General features: G+C 49.6%; 1 protein-coding gene across 2 annotated transcripts in view; it reads right to left on the minus strand.

Moving 5' to 3' along the window:
- Positions 1-304: 304 nt before the first annotated feature.
- The window catches only part of LOC140198785 (ubiquitin-associated and SH3 domain-containing protein A-like), a 96,559-nt gene continuing 73,888 nt past the window's right edge, over positions 305-22,975 (minus strand). The window contains exons 9-14 of one of the 2 annotated variants that reach the window (XM_072259811.1): positions 20,792-20,914; positions 14,461-14,553; positions 12,299-12,443; positions 10,545-10,651; positions 7,469-7,578; positions 305-1,561 (exon numbers count right to left, since the gene is read on the minus strand). In XM_072259811.1, the coding sequence (XP_072115912.1) occupies positions 1,427-1,561; positions 7,469-7,578; positions 10,545-10,651; positions 12,299-12,443; positions 14,461-14,553; positions 20,792-20,914 (713 nt within the window). In that variant the 3' untranslated portion in view covers positions 305-1,426. The remainder of the gene's footprint in view (positions 1,562-7,468; positions 7,579-10,544; positions 10,652-12,298; positions 12,444-14,460; positions 14,554-20,791; positions 20,915-22,975) is intronic. The other variant, XM_072259812.1, reaches the window with a different exon arrangement.

Here is a 22,975-nt window from a genome sequence, read left to right on the forward strand (position 1 = left end):
GAATAGGGAAAAATTGCAGTGTCCAGATGTGCAAAGCAGATAGAGACCTATCCACACAGACTCAAGGCTGTAATTGCTGCCAAATACTGATGTAAAGTGGTTGAGTAATTATGTAATTTATTTATTAGCTTTTTCTTTTTCTTCTTCTATATTATGTATTGCATTGAACTGCCGCTGGCTAAGTTAACAAATTTCACGTCCCATGCCGGTGATAATAAACCTGATTCTGATTCTGATTCAATTATTTTGTGTTTAATAATTGTGATAAATTTAGATCACTATCAGATCTGTTTTCACTTTGACACAAAAGAGTCTTTTTCTGTTGATCAGTGTCAAAAATAACTGTATTAAATCCACCGTCAACACATACTGTAAAACAAAACATGAAAACTTCCAATGGGGGTGAATACTTTTATAGACATTATATATGTACTTTGATAATAAATTTACTTTGAATTTTGAACCCCAGGACAGGCTCCTCATGTTGTAGGTGCAGGACTTGATATGGAATTCTACAAATTTGCATAACTTGCTTTTTCATTCAGTCTGAATCAGGACCACCTCTGAACTGCCTATTCTGGCATGTTGGCTGCATTCCAGGGACCAGACAACAATAGTCACCCATCACACACAGAAGAGACCACAGGACATGGGAGCAGTGTTAGGTCATTCAGTCCATTGAGACTTCTCTGTCAAACCGTCATGGCTGATTTATTAACCCGCTCAACCTCATTCTCGTGCCTCCTCCCCTTAACTTTTAACATCCTGACTGATCAACCTCCAGTAGACCCAATGACTTGCCCTCCACAGCCATCTGTGGCAATAAATCCACTGATCCACCATCCTCAGGTCAAACAAATTCCTCCTCATCTCCGTTCTAAATGGACATCCCTCTATTCTGAGGCTGTGCCCTCTGGTCTTAGACTTCCCCACTATAGGAAACATCCTCTCCACATCCACTCGACATGTGCCCTCTGGTCCTGAGCCCCCTCTGTAGAAAACATCCTCTCAGTGTCTGTCCATCACTTCACCCACTACAGACATCGTCTTTGTCCCAGTCTCTGCCCTTTCCATTCTCTGTTACATACACTAACTGACTTCTGATGAATGGTCTTTGATTCTAAACATTTACTGGTTTCTCTTTCCACAGATGCTGCCTGACTGGCCGAGTTCTCCAGCATTTTTGTTGTTTCAAATTCCATCGTCTTCAGTTTTAATTGTTTTCCATTGCTTGAATAACAGCCTATCTTCAGGTCAATGCGGGCTGGAGCCAGGCTTCAGATTATTCCAGTGAGTTCTCCAGAATATTCTGTCGTTGATAAGCTATGATACACTTAGGTGTTTGTCCAGAACATCTCTCAGTCCTTTAGCTCACTATTTAACATTTATTCAATAATGAAAAATATCCGTATCGAAAGCAATGTCTTTAATTCTGCAGAAATGTGTCTCTCCAGTTAAATGCTGGGTTGGGTCCATGAGTCATATTCTTGATGGGGGGCTCGAACATTCGCCACTTTGAATCTTTCATTTTCTCACAGCAGCACAGTCCCAGGGCAGGAATCTGCAGCGAAAACAAATATCAGGGAAATAGGTTATACATGCAGTGCAGGCTGCACGGGTAGTGGCGTACACAGGGAACAGACCGTGAGAAAGGTCACTATTAATGTAGGACAGTAAGCACAAGAAGACTATTTGGCCTGAAACATCAGCTGTTTCTCTGCTCCATAGATGCAGCCTGACCGACGGGGTTCCTGTAGCACTTTGTGTGTATTGTACAGTACTAAGAATGTGGTCGACAGAACAACATGACTTCCAGAGCTTTATATTCAGTAAGCCGCCCAATGACGTGTGCCTTACACCTTCTTCACCACCATCTCGACTTGTCTTTGCCAGTTTCAGAGAGTGATGCTTTGAGTGCCCTCTACGTCAATGTTCCCTACGGCTCTGCCATTTAATATCTATACTTGTCCTCCCAAGGTGCAACACCTCACGCATAAAACAGATTACAGCACTGATCTTTGAGTGAGAGAAACACCCCACCAGCAGTAATCTCTGTCTTCGATGGCTGAGACCATTTCAAATACAGTCCAGTAAGTAGCTTCACATCTTTAACAGATTTATTTGGGGATTGGAAGTGCAGAAGACAATGTTATAGGGTAAAATCAGGGTTCAAGGCTCGGGACTACAGTGAGTGAGGGGTTCGGAATGTGGTGGTTCTGCGTGAGGGACTGGGGTGAATCCGGATTTCAGGAGTGGGGTGAGTCTCGGGTTGGGATTTCGGGACCAGGTTGAGTCTCAGGTCCGGATTTCGAGAATAGGGTGAGTCTAGGATACGGATTTTGGGACTGGGGGGAGTCTAGGGTCAGGATTTCGGGACTAGGGTGAGTCTAGGATCCGGATTTTGGGATTGGGGTAAGTCTTGGGTCAAGATTTTGGGACTGGGGTGAGTCTCGGGTCAGGATTTCGGGAATGTGGTGAGTCTAGGAAACGGATTTCGGGACTGGGGTGAGTCTAGGGTCCGGATATTGGGACTGGGGTGAGTCTCGGGTCAGAATTTCGGGACTGGGGTGACTCTAGGGTCAGGATTTTGGGACTGGGGTGAGTCTAGGATACAGATTTTGGTACTGGAGTGAGTTTCGGGTCAGGATTTCGGGACTGGGGTGAGTCTCGGGTCAGGATTTTGGGACTGGGGTGAGTTTCAGGTCAGGATTTCGGGACTGGGGTGACTCTAGGGTCAGGATTTCGGGACTGGGTGAGTCTCGGGTCAGGATTTCAGGACTGGGGTGAATTTAGGATACGGATTTTGGGACGGGGTAAGTCTCGGGTCAGGATTTCAGGACTGGGGTGAGTTTAGGATATGGATTTTGACACGGGTAAGTCTCGGGTCAGGATTTCAGGACTGGGGTGAGTTGCGGGTCAGGATTTTGGGACTGGGGTGACTAGGGTCAGGATTTTGGGACTGGGGTGAGTTTCAGGTCAGGATTTCAGGACTGGGGTGAGTTTAGGATACGGATTTTGGGACAGGGGTAAGACTCGGGTCAGGATTTCGGGACTGGGGTGACTCTAGGGTCAGGATTTCGGGACTGGGGTGAGTTTAGGATACGGATTTTGGGACGGGTAAGTCTCGGGTCAGGATTTCAGGACCGGGGTGACTCTAGGGTCAGGATTTTGGGACTGGGGTGAGTTGCGGGTCAGGATTTTGGGACTGGGGTGAGTTTCAGGTCAGGATTTCGGGACTGGGGTGACTCTAGGGTCAGGATTTCAGGACTGGGTGAGTCTCGGGTCAGGATTTCAGGACTGGGGTGAGTTTAGGGTCAGGATTTTGGGACTGGGGTGAGTTGCGGGTCAGGATTCCAGGACTGGGGTGAGTTTAGGATACGGATTTTGGGACGGGGTAAGTCTCGGGTCAGGATTTCGGGATTGGGTGACTAGGGTCAGGATTTTGGGACTGGGGTGAGTTTCGGGTCAGGATTTCAGGACTGGGGTGAGTTTAGCATACGGATTTTGGGACGGGGTAAGACTCGGGTCAGGATTTCGGGACTGGGGTGACTCTAGGGTCAGGATTTTGGGACTGGGGTGAGTTGCGGGTCAGGATTTCAGGACTGGGGTGAGTCTTGGGTCAGGATTTTGGGACAGGGGTAAGTCTCGGGTCAGGATTTTGGGACTGGGGTGACTCTAGGGTCAGGATTTTGGGACTGGGGTGAGTTTCGGGTCAGGATTTCGGGACTGGGGTGAGTTTAGGATACGGATTTTGGGATTGGGGTGAGTCTCGGGTCAGGATTTCGGGACTGGGGTGAGTCTTGGGTCAGGATTTTGGGACTGGGGTGAGTTTTGGGTCAGGATTTCGGGAACGGGGTGACTAGGGTCAGGATTTTGGGACTGGGGTGAGTTTCGGGTCAGGATTTCAGGACTGGGGTGAGTTTAGGATACGGATTTTGGGACAGGGGTAAGACTCGGGTCAGGATTTCGGGACTGGGGTGACTCTAGGGTCAGGATTTCGGGACTGGGGTGAGTCTCGGGTCAGGATTTCAAGACTGGGGTGAGTTTAGGATACGGATTTTGGGACGGGTAAGTCTCGGGTCAGGATTTCAGGACTGGGGTGACTCTAGGGTCAGGATTTTGGGACTGGGATGAGTTGCGGGTCGGGATTTCAGGACTGGGGTGAGTTTAGGATACGGATTTTGGGACAGGGGTGAGTTTTGGGTCAGGATCTCGGGAACGGGGTGAGTCTAGGATACGGATTTTGGGACAGGGGTAAGTCTCGGGTCAGGATTTCAGGACTGGGGTGACTCTAGGGTCAGGATTTTGGGACTGGGGTGAGTTTCGGGTCAGGATTTCGGGACTGGGGTGAGTTTAGGATACGGATTTTGGGACTGGGGTGAGTCTCGGGTCAGGATTTCGGGACTGGGGTGAGTCTTGGGTCAGGATTTTGGGACTGGGGTGAGTTTTGGGTCAGGATCTCGGGAACGGGGTGAGTCTAGGATACGGATTTTGGGACAGGGGTAAGTCTCGGGTCAGGATTTCAGGACTGGGGTGACTCTAGGGTCAGGATTTTGGGACTGGGGTGAGTTTCGGGTCAGGATTTCAGGACTGGGGTGAGTTAAGGATACGGATTTTGGGACTGGGGTGAGTCTCGGGTCAGGATTTCGGGACTGGGGTGAGACTCGGGTCAGGATTTTGGGACTGGGGTGAGTTTTGGGTCAGGATTTCGGGACTGGGGTGAGTCTCGGGTCAGGATTTCGGGAACGGGGTGAGTCTCGGGTCCGGATTTTGGGACTGGGGTGAGTTTTGGGTCAGGATTTTGGGAACGGGGTGAGTCTAGGATACGGATTTTGGGACTGGGGTGAGTCTTGGGTCAGGATTTCGAGACTGGGGTGAGTCTTGGGTCAGGATTTCGGGACTGGGGTGAGTCTCGAGTCAGGATTTTGGGACTGGGGTGACTCTTGGGTCAGGATTTTGGGACTGGGGTGAGTCTCGGGTCAGGATTTCGGGACTGGGGTGAGTTTAGGATACGGATTTTGGGACGGGTAAGTCTCGGGTCAGGATTTCAGGACCGGGGTGACTCTAGGGTCAGGATTTTGGGACTGGGGTGAGTTGCGGGTCAGGATTTTGGGACTGGGGTGAGTTTCAGGTCAGGATTTCGGGACTGGGGTGACTCTAGGGTCAGGATTTCAGGACTGGGTGAGTCTCGGGTCAGGATTTCAGGACTGGGGTGAGTTTAGGGTCAGGATTTTGGGACTGGGGTGAGTTGCGGGTCAGGATTCCAGGACTGGGGTGAGTTTAGGATACGGATTTTGGGACGGGGTAAGTCTCGGGTCAGGATTTCGGGATTGGGTGACTAGGGTCAGGATTTTGGGACTGGGGTGAGTTGCGGGTCAGGATTTCAGGACTGGGGTGAGTCTTGGGTCAGGATTTTGGGACAGGGGTAAGTCTCGGGTCAGGATTTCGGGACTGGGGTGACTCTAGGGTCAGGATTTTGGGACTGGGGTGAGTTTCGGGTCAGGATTTCGGGACTGGGGTGAGTTTAGGATACGGATTTTGGGACTGGGGTGAGTCTCGGGTCAGGATTTCGGGACTGGGGTGAGTCTTGGGTCAGGATTTTGGGACTGGGGTGAGTTTTGGGTCAGGATTTCGGGAACGGGGTGAGTCTAGGATACGGATTTTGGGACAGGGGTAAGTCTCGGGTCAGGATTTCAGGACTGGGGTGACTCTAGGGTCAGGATTTTGGGACTGGGGTGAGTTTCGGGTCAGGATTTCAGGACTGGGGTGAGTTTAGGATACGGATTTTGGGACTGGGGTGAGTCTTGGGTCAGGATTTCGGGACTGGGGTGAGTCTCGGGTCAGGATTTTGGGACTGAGGTGAGTTGCGGGTCAGGATTTCAGGACTGGGGTGAGTTTAGGATACGGATTTTGGGACGGGGTAAGTCTCGGGTCAGGATTTCGGGACTGGGGTGACTAGGGTCAGGATTTTGGGACTGGGGTGAGTTTCGGGTCAGGATTTCAGGACTGGGGTGAGTTTAGGATACGGATTTTGGGACAGGGGTAAGTATCGGGTCAGGATTTCGGGACTGGGGTGACTCTAGGGTCAGGATTTTGGGACTTGGGTGAGTTTCGGGTCAGGATTTCGGGACTGGGGTGAGTTTAGGATACGGATTTTGGGACTGGGGTGAGTCTCGGGTCAGGATTTCGGGACTGGGGTGAGTCTTGGGTCAGGATTTTGGGACTGGGGTGAGTTTTGGGTCAGGATCTCGGGAATGGGGTGAGTCTAGGATACGGATTTTGGGACAGGGGTAAGTCTCGGGTCAGGATTTCAGGACTGGGGTGACTCTAGGGTCAGGATTTTGGGACTGGGGTGAGTTTCGGGTCAGGATTTCAGGACTGGGGTGAGTTAAGGATACGGATTTTGGGACTGGGGTGAGTCTCGGGTCAGGATTTCGGGACTGGGGTGAGACTCGGGTCAGGATTTTGGGACTGGGGTGAGTTTTGGGTCAGGATTTCGGGACTGGGGTGAGTCTCGGGTCAGGATTTCGGGAACGGGGTGAGTCTCGGGTCCGGATTTTGGGACTGGGGTGAGTTTTGGGTCAGGATTTTGGGAACGGGGTGAGTCTAGGATACGGATTTTGGGACTGGGGTGAGTCTTGGGTCAGGATTTCGAGACTGGGGTGAGTCTTGGGTCAGGATTTCGGGACTGGGGTGAGTCTCGAGTCAGGATTTTGGGACTGGGGTGACTCTTGGGTCAGGATTTTGGGACTGGGGTGAGTCTCGGGTCAGGATTTTGGGACTGGTGTGAGTTTTGGGTCAGGATTTCGGGAACAGCGTGAGTCTAGGATACGGATTTTGGGACTGGGGTAAGTCTTGCGTCGGGATTTCAGGACTGGGGTGAGTCTTGGGTCAGGATTTCGGGACTGGGGTGAGTCTCGGGTCAGGATTTCGGGACTGGGGTGAGTCTCGGGTCAGGATTTTGGGACTGGGGTGACTCTAGGGTCAGGATTTTGGGACTGGGGTGAGTTTTAGGTCAGGATTTCGGGAACGGGGCGAGTCTAGGATATGGATTTTGGGATTGGGGTCAGTCTTGGGTCCGGATTTCGGGACTGGGGTGAGTCTTGGGTCGGGATTTCGGGACTGGGGTGAGTCTTGGGTCGGGATTTTGGGACTGGGGTGAGTCTCAGGTCAGGATTACTGTGGTTAGTCCTGGTATTGGGACTACTATGTGTCCCTAGTTTCTGGACTACTGCGGAGGGGCCCACGATTTGGGACTGCTGTGGAGGGTACTGGGGTTCGGGACTACAGTGGAATGTCCCGGGGTTCGGGGCTGCTACTATGGGTCCGCATTTTTGCTGTGAGTCAACGGACCAGGACCGGGATGAGTTCGTGGTTGAGTCTCGGAGTCTAAGTTCAGCATTGGGGTCAGTCTGGGGTTCCGGGCTTGGCTGAGTTCAGTGTTGGTGGTAGATAGATTGACGTTCACCTTTCTGATCATTTCTACGAATTCCTTGACATCCCTGGGTGGCAGCTCCAGTAACTTCCTTGAGCAGCACTCCAGTGTGGAGGCGTGGCCCACCAGCAGAACGTTCCCTCCTGAAGAATAACATTATTAATCGTTACACACAGCTGGGCCTGCAATGACGTTACACACAGCTGGGCCTGCAACGACGTTACACATGGCTGGGCCTGCAATGACATTGCACACGGCTGGGCCTGCAACGACGTTACACACGGCTGGGCCTGCAACGACATTACACACGGCTGGGACTGCAACGACGTTACACACGGCTGGGCCTGCAACGACGTTACACACAGCTGGGCCTGCAACGACGTTACACACGGCTGGGACTGCAATGACATTACACACAGCTGCGACAACTGCAGGGATTGGGTACCTGTGGGTGTGATGGGGAGGGATTGAGAACACTGTTGGTATGATGGGAGTGATTGTGTACCATGTGCATGTGTTGGGTGGAGCTGTGTAACCTGTGGGTGTGATGGGAGGAATTGTGTACACTGTGGGTGTGACAGGAGTGATTGTGAACACTGTGGGTATGATAAGAGCATTTGTGTACCCTGTGGGTGTGACGAGTAGGATTGTGTACCCTGTGGGTGTGACAGGAGTGATTATGTAGACTGTGGGTGTGACAGGAGGGTTTTTGAACACTGTAAATGTGACAAGAGTGATTGTGCACACTGTGGGTGTGACAGGAATGGATGTGAATACTGTGGGTATGATGGGGGGATGTCAATGTGACGGGAAGGATTGTGTTACTGTTGGGTGTGATGGGAGTGATTGTGTACACTGCGGATGTGGCGGGATAAATTGCGTATATTGTAGGAGTGACGGAAGGTGCTGTGTAGCCTGTGGGTGTAACAGGAGGAATTGTGTACTCTGTGGGTGTGACAGAAGAGTTGTGCACACTGTGTATGTGACAGGAGTTTTGTGTACACCCTGGGTGTGACGGGAGTGATTGTGTACACCGTGGGTGTGACGGGAGGGATCGTGTACACTGTGGGTGTGACGGGAGGGATCGTGTGCACTGTGGGTGTGACAGGAGTGTTTGTGTACACTGTGGGTGTGACAGGAGGGATCGTGTACACTGTTGGTGTGACAGGAGTGATTGTGTACACTGTGGGTGTGACAGGAGGGATCGTGTACATTGTGGTTGTGACAGGAGGGGCCGTGTACACTGTGGGTGTGATGGGAGGGACCGTGTGTACTGTGGGTGTGACAGGAGTGTTTGTGTACACTGTAGGTGTGACAGGAGGGATCGTGTACACTGTGGTGTGACAGGAGGGGATGTGTACACTGTTGGTGTGACAAAAATGTTTGTGAACATTTGTGTGACAGGAGGGATCATGTACCATGTGGGTGTGTTTGGTGAGGCTGTGTACACTGTGGGTGTGACGGGAGTGTTTGTGTACACTGTGGGTGTGACAGGAGGGATCCTGTACACTGTGGGTGTGACAGGAGTGTTTGTGTACACTGTGGGTGTGACGGGAGTGATTGTGTACACTGTGGGTGTGACAGGAGGGGCCGTGTACACTGTGGGTGTGATGGGAGGGATCGTGTGCACTGTGGGTGTGACGGGAGTGTTTGTGTACACTGTGGGTGTTACAGGAGGGATCATGTACACTGTGGATGTGATGGGAGGGATTGTGTACACTGTGGGTGTGACAGGAGGGATCGTGTACACTGTGGGTGTTACGGGAGGGATCGTGTACACTGTGGATGTGACGGGAGTGTTTGTGTACATTGTGGGTGTGACGGGAGGGATCGTGTGCACTGTGGGTGTGACAGGAGGGATCGTGTACACTGTTGGTGTGACAAGAGGGATCGTGTGCACTGTGGGTGTGACAGGAGGGATCGTGTACACTGTTGGTGTGACAAGAGGGATCGTGTGCACTGTGGATGTGACGGGAGTGTTTGTGTACACTGTTGGTGTGCAGAAGGGATCGTGTACACTGTTGGTGTGACGGGAGGGATCGTGTGCACTGTGGGTGTGACGGGAGTGTTTGTGTACACTGTGGGTGTGACAGGAGGGATCGTGTATACTGTGGGTGTGATGGGAGGGATCGTGTGCACTGTGGGTGTGACGGGAGTGTTTGTGTACACTGTGGGTGTGACGGGAGTGATCGTGTACACTGTGGGTGTGACGGGAGGGATCGTGTGCACTGTGGGTGTGATGGGAGTGATCATGTACACTGTGGGTGTGACGGGGGGATTGTGTACACTGTGGGTGTGACAGGAGGGATCGTGTACACTGTGGGTGTGATGGGAGGGATCGTGTGCACTGTGGGTGTGACGGGAGTGATCATGTACACTGTGGGTGTGACGGGGGGATTGTGTACACTGTGGGTGTGACAGGAGGGATCGTGTACACTGTTGGTGTGACAAGAGGGATCGTGTGCACTGTGGGTGTGACAGGAGGGATCGTGTACACTGTTGGTGTGACAAGAGGGATCGTGTGCACTGTGGGTGTGACGGGAGTGTTTGTGTACACTGTTGGTGTGCAGAAGGGATCGTGTACACTGTTGGTGTGACGGGAGGGATCGTGTGCACTGTGGGTGTGACGGGAGTGTTTGTGTACACTGTGGGTGTGACAGGAGGGATCGTGTACACTGTGGGTGTGATGGGAGGGATCGTGTGCACTGTGGGTGTGACGGGTGTGTTTGTGTACACTGTGGGTGTGACGGGAGTGATCGTGTACACTGTGGGTGTGACGGGAGGGATCGTGTGCACTGTGGGTGTGATGGGAGTGATCATGTACACTGTGGGTGTGACGGGGGGATTGTGTACACTGTGGGTGTGACAGAAGGGATCGTGTACACTGTGGGTGTGATGGGAGGGATCGTGTGCACTGTGGGTGTGACGGGAGTGATCATGTACACTGTGGGTGTGACGGGGGGATTGTGTACACTGTGGGTGTGACAGGAGGGATCGTGTACACTGTGGGTGTGACAGAAGGGGCCGTGTACACTGTGGGTGTGACGGGAGTGTTTGTGTACACTGTGGGTGTGACAGGAGGGATCGTGGTCACAAACGGATACTCTACCTCCTTCTGGGCAGCTGTCTAGTATGGCCTGTACAACTGCAGAGCAACGTGTTACGTAGTCTTCATACGTCTCTGATGGAACCAGGCTGGTGACTGGAAAATGCACCCTGTGGACACAGAGACACACACACAGTGAATGGAATGTGCACCCTGTGGGGATGTGGACACACACACATACACACACACACAGTGGAACATGCACCCTGTGGGGATGTGGACACACACACACAGATCAGTACAGACAGAGGTGTCTAGAACTAGAGCTCAAGGTGTCCAGTGAGAGAGGCAAAATTGAAAGGAGCTGTGAGGATGAGTTTTTCTCCACACTGAGGGTGGAGGTATCTGGAACGAGGTTGTTTGGACAGATACGTGGATAGGAATGGCTTAGAGTGACAAAAAACTGATGTGACCCAGAGGTACTTGTGAAGATAGGCATGCAAGATATCAAGAACTTGACAGGCTGAATGGCCTTGCTACTGCCAGTCTGTTGAAACTTCTCCCAGATATACAGGGCCTTATATACTTGGGTGACTGTTCACAGAGAGTGTCAATGTGAAAATTGTATATTCACAACCATGCAGACAGTGTATTCCTGAATACAACCCCTGTGGCTCCTCTTGGAACCAGTGGAATGAGTTTGTGGGTCGGGTATGTTCCTGTTAATGTGCTGGACTCTACGGTGTTCTATGTTATAGTCAGCTCTCAGCCCAGCCTTCTCCCCCTTATTCTAAACCACTGCCCTCACGTTTTAGAGACCCCTGTTATCGTGTACTCGCCATCCAATCTGCACTCTCTCTCAACCAGTTACACAGCAATTCACACAGCTGGCTTGGGTGTGTTGAGGAATGGCAAATAATGTTTAATCCGGTTATGTGTGTGGAGAAATCAAACCCTGTCACAATCACCCTCCTCTCTCTGCCACACTCACACTCCTCTCCCTGTCACACTCACTCTCTCCTCTCCCTGTCACACTCACACTCCTCTCCCTGTCACACTCACTCTCTCCTCTCCCTGTCACACTCACACTCCTCTCCCTGTCACACTCACACTCCTCTCCCTGTCACACTCACACTCCTCTCCCTGTCACACTCACTCTCTCCCTGTCACACTCACCCTCTCCCTGTCACACTCTCTCCTCTCCCTGTCACACTCACACTTCTCTCCCTGTCACACTCATCCTCTCCCTGTCATACTCACACTTCTCTCCCTGTCACACTCACGCCCTCCTCTCCCTGTCACACTCACCCTCTTCCTGTCACACTCTCTCCTCTCCCTGTCACACTCATCCTCTCCCTGTCACACTCACACTTCTTTCCCTGTCACACTCATCTCCTCTCCCTGTCACACTCACTCTCTCCTCTCCCTGTCACACTCACCCTCTCTCTGTCACACTCTCACACCTTCCCTGTCACACTCACACTTCTCTCCCTGTCACACTTACCCTCTCCCTGTCACACTCACACTTCTCTCCCTGTCACACTTACCCTCTCCCTGTCACACTCACCCTGTCACACTCACCTCCTCTCCCTGTCACACTCTCTCTCCCTGTCACACTCACCCTCTCCCTGTCACACTCTCTCCTCTCCCTGTCACACTCACTCTCTCCCTGTCACACTCCCTCCTCTCCCTGTCACACTCACCTCCTCTCCCTGTCACACTCACCCACTCCACAGGGAGGACCCCCTCCCTTCCATTTCCCACCTGCTCCTGCTGAGGGAAGCCCCTCCCCGGCTGGTCTGGAGTGACTGCCCCACCTGTAACTCCCATCCACCGAGTATCCGGCTGCCTTCAGTTCTGTGACTGACATGAAGTTCGGGATCGATTTTGCTGCCCCCCACTTGGTCCATTCGAAGAGTCCGGGCTCCACGCGGATTTCCAGCTGGGGATTCTGCTGTAGACCTGGACGGGGACACGGTCATTTGTGGAGTAGCCAGTCCATAAGAAAATATCATAAGAAATAGGAGCAGGAGTCGGCCATCTGGCCCATCGAGCCTGCCCCGCCATTCAATAAGATCATGTCTGATCTGGCCATGGACTCGTCTCCACCTGCCTGCCTTTTCCCCATAATCCTTTATTCCCCTACTGCTCCCCCAAATCACTGAGGAGGGTTCAGAGGAGGTTCACAAGGATGATTCCGGGAATGAAAGGGTTATCATATAATAGTTTGATGGCTCTGGCTCTGTCCTTGCTGGAATTTAGAAGGATGTGGGGGGGGGGGGGGTTATCTCATTAAAACCTTTCTATTGCTGAAAGGCCTGGACAGAGTAGATGTGGAAAGGATGTTTCCCATGGTGGGAGAGTCTAGGACAAGAGGACGCAGCATCAGGATAGAGGGACGCCCATTTAAAACAGAGATGTGGAGAAATTTCTTTAGCCAGAGAATGGTAAATTTGTGGAATTTGTTACCACAGGCAGCTGTGGAGACCAGGTTGTTGGGTGTATTTAAGGCAAAGCTTGATAGGCTCTTGATTGGCCATGGCATCAAAGGTTATGGGGAGAAGGCCAGGAGGGTAAAACATAGGATCAGCCATTATTAAGTGGTGGAGCAGACTTGATGGGCCAAATGGCCTGATTGTACTCATACTGTATATCTTATGGGAGTATGAGGGTAAACCTTTTCTCTCAGAGTGTAGTGAGAGTGTGGAATGAGCTGCCAGCACAAATGCTGGATGCAATTTCGATTTCAATGTTTACGAAGTTTGCTGAGGTACGTGGATGGGAGCTATATGGATGGATGTTACCCAGGTGCAGGCCTGTGAGACTGGGCAGTTTAAATGGTTCTGCACAGATGGTGACCCAAAGGGCCTGCTCCTGGGCTTCAGGTTTCTATAACTCTATGACTTGATTGAGTTCAAGCATTGAGAAGTTAATCTTGCAGCCTCATACACTGTAGTCAGGCCGCATCTGGAGGATTGCAGATAATCCTGGTTGCTCCATTACAGGAAGGATGTCGAGGTTCACCAGGATTAGCCCAGATCAGAGGGAATGAGCGATAGTGAGAAGTTGGACAAACTGTCTTCTCCGCAGCTGTGGAGACCGAGAGGAGATCCGATGGAGGTTTATATAATTCCAGGGTGGCCCGGTGGCAAAGGTGGAGAGCACAACACTGCACCAGTGACCTGGCTTCAAACCCTCCGTTGCCTGGAAAGAGTTGGACCATTTTCTCCAGACTGCGCCAGTTTCCTCCCAAAGTCCAAAGGCATTGCTATTGGAAGGTTCATTGGTCACTGTAACTTCTCCCATGACCTGGCTACCATCAAACCAGGTGGTTGTTGGGAGGAGCGGCTCGAAGGACCAGAGGGCCATTCTACACTGTCTCTACAAACACGTTAATCAGCTGTATGGATAGAGTAGACAACTGGCGGCTGGGGTGGCTGGGATGTGTGAGATGGGATGGGTGGGTGGGTGGGTGGGTGGGTGTGTGAGATGGGTGGGTGCGGTGTGTGAGATGAAATGGGTGGGTGGGGTGTGTGGGGTGGGGTGTGTGAGATGGGATGGATAGGTGGATGGGGTGTGTGAGATGGGATGGATAGGTGGGTGGGGTGTGTGAGATGGGATGGATAGGTGGATGGGGTGTGTGAGATGGGATGGGTGGGTGGGGTGTGTGAGATGAGATGGGTGGGTGGGGTGTGTGAGATGGGATGGATAGGTGGATGGGGTGTATGGAATGGGTGGGTGGGGTGTGTGAGATGAGATGGGTGGGTGGGGTGTGTGAGATGGATGGGTGAGTGGGTGTGAGGTGGGTGGGTGGGGTGTGTGAGAGGGGATGGGGTGGGGCGATATGGGGTAAGTGGGGTGGTGGTGGGGGAAGGGTGTGGTTACTGGGCGGGGTGGAGGTGAATTGGGATGGGGTTTGCAGGCTGGGGGGACCATTTCACTTTGTGCTGTCTGGCCAGGCGATCGTTTCGTTTATTACCTTGCAAGAGATGCTGTGCTGTCTGTACACAATGCAGGGCAGGAGAGCTGTACACAAACCGGATCGGCACCTCCCTCTCAGCCAGAGCCTCCCCTGGATCACAAAGAGAAAGATCTCAGCCACTGTTCCTGTCACACAAGGACCACTGTCCTGTCTCACCCTCCCTGACTGGTTGATGCTGATTTTCGACCCCAAGAGAGGGAATTTGTAGAAAGACGAAACAGCTTTTTAGAGCAGCTTGTGGTTGAGCCCACACGGGGAAAGGCTATCCTGGATCAGGAGTTGTGTAGTAAATGAGATTTGATTGAGGAGCTTAAGGTAAAGGAGCCCTTAGGACCAGTGATTATAACATAATTTACAATTTGAGAAGGAGAATAGGAAGTCAGATCTATCAGTATCACAGTGGAGTACAAGGAAAGGAAAAGGAGACAAATTTAATCAGAATTTTGCATCAGTCTTCATTGTGGAAGACATTAGCAGAATGCCAGAAATCCGAGTGTTGGGGGCAAAAGTGACCGTCCTTGCTATTCCTAAGGAAAAGGAGCTTGGGAGGCAGACAGATCTGAAGGTTGATAAAGTCACTTGCAGCAACACCCACAAGATAATGGAGAAACTTAGCAGGTCAGTCTGCAAATATGGAAATAAATAGACAGTCGAAGTCTCAGGTCAAGACCCTTCTTCAGAACTGGAAGGAAGGGGAAAGATGCTAGAATCAGATGCATTGGATTTCCAGCGTCTGCAGACCTTCTTGTGTTTGTGATAAGTCACCTGGGCCAGAATGACTGCACCCAAGGGTTCTGAAAGAAGTAGCTGAAAAGATTGTGGATGCATTAGTAAATATCTTTTAAAAAATCACTAGACTTCGGAATGGTTCTGGAGGACTGGAAAATTGCAAATATCACTCCACTCTTCAAGAAGGAAGGGAGGCAGAAGAAAGAAAATTAATTTGACTTCAGTGGTTGGAAAGATGTTGGAGTCCATTATTAAGAATTAAATTTTAGGGTACTTGGAGGTGCATGATAAAAACAGGCTAAAGTCAGCATGGTTTTCTCAAGGGGAAATCTTGCCTGACAAATCTGTTGGAATTCTTTGAATAACAGGCAGAATAAACAAAGGAGCTTCATTGGATGTTGTTTAGTTGGATTTTCAGAAGACCTTTGACAAGGTGCCAAACAGGAAGTTGTTTAACAAGATGAGAGCCCATGGTATTACAGGAAAGACACTGACATTGATAGAAGATTGGCTGATCGGCAGGAGGCAAAGAGTGGGAAGAAAGGGATGCTTTTCTGTTTGGCTGCTGCTGACTAGTGCTGTTCCACAGGGGTCAGTGTTGGGATTGCTTATTTTCATGTTATGTGTCAATGATTTGGATGATAGAATTGATGGCTTTGTGGCCAAGTTTGCAAACAATACTAAGATAGGTGTAGGGGCAGGTAGTGTTGAGGCAGCAGAGAGGTTGCAGAATGACGTGGACAGATTGTGAGAATGGGCAAAGTGGTGGCTGATGGAATACCGTGCTGGGAAGTGCATGCTCATGTACTTTGGTAGAGGAATACGGGCATCAACTATTTTTTAAATGGGAAGAAAATTCTAAAAACCTGAGGTGGGAGTATTTGTGCAGGATTCCCTAGAAGTTAACTTACATTTAGTTGGTGGTAAGGAAAGCAAATGCATTGTTAGCATTAAGATTAGGACTAGAATACAAAAGCAAGGACATAGTGATGAGGCTTTATAAGGCACCGGTCAGACTGCACTCAGAGAATTGTGAGAGGTTTTGAGGCCCATATCTAAGAAAAGATGTGCTGGCATTGGAGAGGGTCCAGAGGAGGCTGACGAGAATGATTCTGGAATGATGAGGAGCGTTTGGTGGCTCTGGGCCTGTACTCGCTGGAGGTCAGGAGGATGGGGGGAGGGGGGGATCTCATTGATACCTGTTAAATATTGAAAGGCCTAGATAGAGTAGGCAATGTTTCCTATAGCTGGGGAGTCTAGGACCAGAAGACACAGATAGAGTGGATGTGGAGAGGATGTTTCCTATAGTGGGGAGTCTAGGACCAGAGGACACAGATAGAGTGGATGTGGAGAGGATGTTTCCTATAGTGGGGAGTCTAGGACCAGAGGACACAGATAGAATGGATGTGGAGAGGATGTTTCCTATAGTGGGGAGTCTAGGACCAGAGGACACAGATAGAGTGGATGTGGAGAGGATGTTTCCTATAGTGGGGAGTCTAGGACCAGAGGACACAGATAGAATGGATGTGGAGAGGATGTTTCCTATAGTGGGGGAGTCTAGGACTAGAGGGCGCAGCCTCAGAATAGAAGAGCGTCCATTCAGAACAGAGTTGAGGAAACACTTCTTTAGCCAGCAGGTGGTGAATCTGTGTAATTCATTAGATATAGGAGCAGAATGAGGCCATTCAGCTCATTGAGTTTGCTGCACCATTCCATCATGACTAATCCTGGATCCCACTCAACCTCATACACCTGCCTTCTCACCATAACCTTTGATGCCCTGACTGATCAGAAAATGATCAATTTTCACTTTAAATAAACCCACGGACTTGGCCTCCACAGCTGTTTGTGGCAGAGCATTCCACAGATTTACTACATACTGGATAAAAAAAATTACTTCTTATCTCTGTTCTAAAGGGTTTCCCTTCAACTTTGAGGCTATGCCCTCTAATTCCGGAGACCGCACGTGGATATCCTTCCCACATCCACCCTATCTAGTCTTTTCAACATATGGGAAGTTTCAATGAGATCACCTTGCACTTTTCTAAATTCCAGTGAGTACGGACCCAAAGCTGCCAAACACTCCTCATATGTTAACCCCTTCATTCCCAGAATCATCCTCATGAACCTCCTCTGGACTCTCTCCAATGACAACACATTCTTTCTGAGATACGGGGCCCAAAGCTGTGACAATATTCCAAGTAGACTAGTGTCTTATAAAACTTCAGCATTATCTCCTTGCTTTCATATTCTATTCCCCCTGAAATAAAAGCCAACATTGCATTTGCTTTCTTTACCACAGACTCAACCTGTGAATTAACCTTCTGGGGGTCTTGCACAAGGACTAAGTCCCTCCACCTCTGATGTTTGCATGTTCTCCTCACTTAGAGAATACTCAGCATTATAGTTCCTTTTACCAAAATGCATTATCATACATTTCCATTTCCTGACACTATAACATCTGCCACTTTTTTGTCCATCCTTCCAATTTGTCTAATTGTGTTGCTCCCTCAACACTACCTACCCCTCCATCTATCTTCCTATCTTCTGAAAACTTTGCCACAAAGCCATCAATTCCATGATCCAAATCACTGACAATGTGAAAGAAGTGGTCCCAATACCGACCCCTGAGGAATGGCCTGTCTTTGCCACAGGCAGCCCTGTAGGTCAAGTCTTCATGTATATTTAAGGCAAAGGTTGACAGATTCTTGATTGTACAGGGCATGAAGGGATATGGGGGAAGGCAGGAGATAGGGGCTGAGGAGAATTGGATCAGCCATGATGATATGGCGGAAAAGACTCGATGGGCAAATGGCCAATTTCTGCTCTTTTATCTTCCGGACCTTAGGTATCACCCTCCTGCTGATATGACAGAAACGACCCAACCCCACTGCCTTAAGGAACAAATTACCCCTACTCCTATAGATAGCACAGTCCTTCCACATTCAGTACTCCTCTCTCAGCTCTGTAAATCCTACACACACACTCACTCTCTCTCTCTCTCTCTCTCTCTCTCTTTCACAGACATAGACACAAACACAGGCTCACACTCACACACACACACACTCTCTCTCTCACAGACACAAACGCAGGGTCACACTCACACTCACACACACACGCACACACATACTCTCTCACACACACACACTCTCTCTCTCACACAGACACAGACACACTCAATCACACACTCACACACATGCACACACACGCACACTCTCACATACACACACACACACACACACACACACACACAGTCTCTCTCACAGACTCAAACACACACACACACTCTCACATCACACAAACACACACGCACACTCACTTACACACAGACACACACACTGTCTCTCTCACTGACTCAGACACACACACACATACACTGTCTCTCTCACAGACTCAGACACACACACACACACACTCTCACATACACACAGACACACACACTGTCTCTCACAGACTCACACACACTCACACTCTCTCACACATACACACACATTCTCTCTCTCACACTCACACACACACACACCCACAGCCCCCTGACACTGCAACACAGCACACCCAATACCCCCAGCCCGTGACTCAGTAAACCCCACTGACAGTGACAACGTGCTCCTGCCCCTTCTGTTGCTCACTACCCTCTGGTCATGGTGGCAAATTATTACAGGCCCCTGCTCGGCACTCTCGCTGTGTCTGCCTGTCCACCTTCCTAACCCACTACCGTACAGCACACTCCCACAGTCCGTGTCATACTCTGTCCTCATCCGCCCTCTTGACTTCTCCCTCTAACCCTTCATGGTCTGAATAATCATCAGCCTCTGCCTTAAGTATATCCAATAACTTGGCCTCCACAGCCACCTGTGGGAATAAATCCAACATAATCACCATCCTCTGGCTAAAGAAATTCCTCCTCATCTCCATTCTAGATGGACGCCCCTTGATTCTGAGGTTGTGTCCTCTGGTCTCAGTCTCCCCCACCATAGGGAACATCCTCTCCACATTCATTGTATTGAGGACCTTCAAATTTGATAGGTTTCAATGAGATCCCCTCTCATTCTTCTGAATTCCAGGCCCAGAGCCATCAAAGACCTGAACAGATTAGATATGGCAAGCTTATTTCACATGGTAGGGGAGTGTAGGACAAGAGGCATGACTTCAGGATTGAAGGACATCCACTTAGAACAGAGATGTGGAGAAATTACTTTAGTCAGACAGTGGTAAATCTGTGGAATTTGTTGCCACGTGCGGCTGTGGAGACCAAGTCATTGGGTGTATTTAAGGCAGAGGTAGATAGATTCTTGATTAGCCAGGGCATCAAAGGGTATGGGGAGAAGGCAGGGGAGTGGGGATGACTGGAAGAATTGGATCAGCCCATGACTGAATGGTGGAGCAGACTTGATGGGCTGAATGGCCTACTTCTGCTCCTATGTCTTATGGTCTTAAATGCTCCTCATATGATAAGCCTTTCTATCCCCAAATATTTTTTGTGGAACTCTTTTGAACCATCTCCAATGTCAGTACATCCTTTCTGAGTAAAGGGGCCCAACTACTCACAAAACACTACAGTCCTCACCAGTGCCTTATAAAGGCTAAACATTACATCCTTGCTTTTATGTTTCAGTCCTTTCAAAATGAATTCGAACATTGTATTTGCCTTCCTCACCACTGACTCAACCTGCAAATTAACCTAGAGGGAATATTCTGTCTCAGAACTTCGAATTTTCTCTCTATTTAGAAAATAGTATATGCTTTTATTTCTTTTGCCAAAGTGCATGACCATACACTTCCCAACACTGCTCTTCATCTGTCAGGTTTTCCCTCATTCTCCTAGTCTATCTAACTCCTTCTGTAACCTCTCTGCATCCTCAACACTACTTGCCCCTCCACTTATCTGCATATTGTCTGCAAACCTGGCCATAAAGCAATCAATTCTGTCATCCAAATCATTGACATTTCACTGAAGAAGTGGTCCCAACACACCCCTGAGGAATACCACTAGTCACCGGCAGCCAACCAGGGAAAGCTCCCTTTACTCCAACCAATCAGCAATGTCCTATCCATGTTAGTATCTTCCCTGTAATAACATGCGTTCTTATTTTGTGAAGTAGTGTCAGAGGCCTTCTGAAAATTCAAGTAAACAACATCCACTGCTTATCTTTGAATTAATTAGTGAGTTGATTGGAAATGGATGCCCCAGGAGATTGTGCCTTTTGCGGTGGACAAAGTGAAGTTGCTCGGCAAAGTGGTGCCCCGATCTATGACATGTTTCACCTGCTGTATTACCGCAGATCTGTGGACACACTCCAACCATCCTCTGCTCTTCTACATCCCACACCTCACCATTCAATGTGTCCCTGAGCCCCTCTGCTACCTCACACAGCTTCTGACTGGGTCCGATCTGCCACCCACCCCTCTGATGTCCCCTCGTCATCTTCAGCTTCTCTCTCGCCACGAACGATACCAACGAGGTCCACCCATTGGAAAGTTTGTGACTCCTGTGTGGGTGTGAATCACACTGAAGGAAGGCTGAGCTGTCGGGTCATGTACACCAGGGACGGTGCAGACCCTGAGCAGGAGAACAGGAGTACAGTCCCTGCGAACTTACCTGTCAGCCGCGATTGGAAGGTGCCACAGGAAGACAGGGGGGCGTCATGCTTGTAATTGTGGGGGCCTCCTGCCCTGTGTGGTACACTGCAAGGGAAGTTTAAATCTGCCCTGATGTATCTGCCTGTAAACATGAACATATTTCAGTCAGTCAGAAGGAAGAACAAGGATGACAAGAGAATCTTCAATGTTGTGGGACGTGATGAATTTAGTTCAGACAAAAAAGGCAAAGTACGTAATGCTTAGTAAGCTAGAAACGAATAGAGCCCTTGAAGATTATAAAGAAGCCAGAAAGACCATAAGACATAGGAGCAGAATGAGGCCATTCAGCCCATCGACTCTCCTCTGCCACTCCATCATGGCTGATCCAGGATCCCACTCAACCCCATACACCTGCCCTCTCACCATATCCTTTGATGCCCTGACCAATCAGGAAATGTTCAACAGTCAACCTCCATCTTAAATATACCCACGGACTTGGCCTCCATCACAGTCTGTGGCAGAGATTCACTACTCTCCGGCTAAAAAAATTCCTTCTTACCTCTGTTCTAAAGGGTCGCCCCGCAATTTTGAGGCTGTGGCCTCTAGTTCTGGATACCTCCACCATAGGAAACATCCTCTCCACATCCACCCTATCGAGTCCTTTCAACATTCGGTAAGTTTCAATGAGATCCTTCCGTATACTTTCCAGTGAGTACAGGCCCAAAGTTGCCAAATGCTCCTCATATGTTAACCCCTTCATTCCCAGAATCACCTCGTGAATCTCCTCTGGACTCTGTCCAATGACAACACATCCTTTCTGAGATACGGGGCCCAAAGCTGTTGACAATACTCTGTGTGGTCTGACTAGTGTCTTATAAAGACTCAGCATTATCTCTTTGCTTTTATATTCTATTCCCCTTGAAATAGAAACCAAAGAAAAACTACAGCACAGAAACAGGCCTTTTGGCCCTTCTTGGCTGTGCCGAACCATTTTCTGCCTAGTCCCACTGACCTGCACACGGACCATACACCTCCCATCCATGTATCTGTCCAATTTATTCTTAAATGTTAAAAAAGAACCCGCATTTACCACCTCGTCTGGCAGCTCATTCCATACTCCCACCACTCTCTGCGTGAAGAAGCCCCCCCAATGTTCCCTTTAAACTTTTCCCCCCTCACCCTTAACCCATGTCCTCTGGTTTTTTTCTCCCCTTGCCTCAGTGGAAAAAGCTTGCTTGCATTCTCTCTATCTATACCCATCATAATTTTATATACCTCTATCAAATCTCCCCTCATTCTTCTACACTCCAGGGAATAAAGTCCTAACCTATTCAACCTTTCTCTGTAACTGAGTTTCTCAAGTCCCGGCAACGTCCTTGTAAACCTTCTCTGCACTCTTTCAGCCTTATTTATATCCTTCCTGTAATTTGGTGACCAAAACTGAACACAATACTCCAGATTCGGCCTCACCAATGCCTTATACAACCTCATCATAATATTCCAGCTCTTATACTCAAAACTTTGATTAATAAAGGCCAATGTACCAAAAGCTCTCTTTACGACCCTATCTACCTGTGACGCCACTTTTAGGGAATTTTGTATCTGTATTCCCAGATCCCTCTGTTCCACTGCACTCCTCAGTGCCTTACCATTAACCCTGTACGTTCTACCTTGGTTTCTCCTTCCAACGTGCAATACCTCACACTTGTCTGTATTAAACTCCATCTGCCATTTTTCCAGCTGGTCCAAGTCCCTCTGCAGGCTCTGAAAACCTTCCTCCCTGTCTACTACACCTCCAATCTTTGTATCATCAGCAAATTTGCTGATCCAATCTACCACATTATCATCCAGATCATTGATATAGAAGACAAATAACAATGGACCCAGCACTGATCCCTGTGGCAACCACTAGTCACAGGCCTCCACTCGGAGAAGCAATTCTCTACTACCACTCTTTGGCTTCTTCCATTGAGCCAATGTCTAATCCAATTTACCACCTCTCCATGTATACCTAGCGACTGAATTTTCCTAACTAACCTCCCATGCGGGACCTTGTCGAAGGCCTTACTGAAGTCCATGTAGACAATATCCACTGCCTTCCCTTCATCCACTTTCCTGGTAACCTCCTCGAAAAACTCCAATAGATTGGTCAAACATGACCTACCACGCACAAAGCCATGTTGACTCTCCCCAATAAGTCTCT

Source organism: Mobula birostris, chromosome 6 (genome assembly GCF_030028105.1).
Source record: "Mobula birostris isolate sMobBir1 chromosome 6, sMobBir1.hap1, whole genome shotgun sequence".
In the NCBI taxonomy this organism is placed as follows: Eukaryota; Metazoa; Chordata; class Chondrichthyes; order Myliobatiformes; family Myliobatidae; genus Mobula; species Mobula birostris.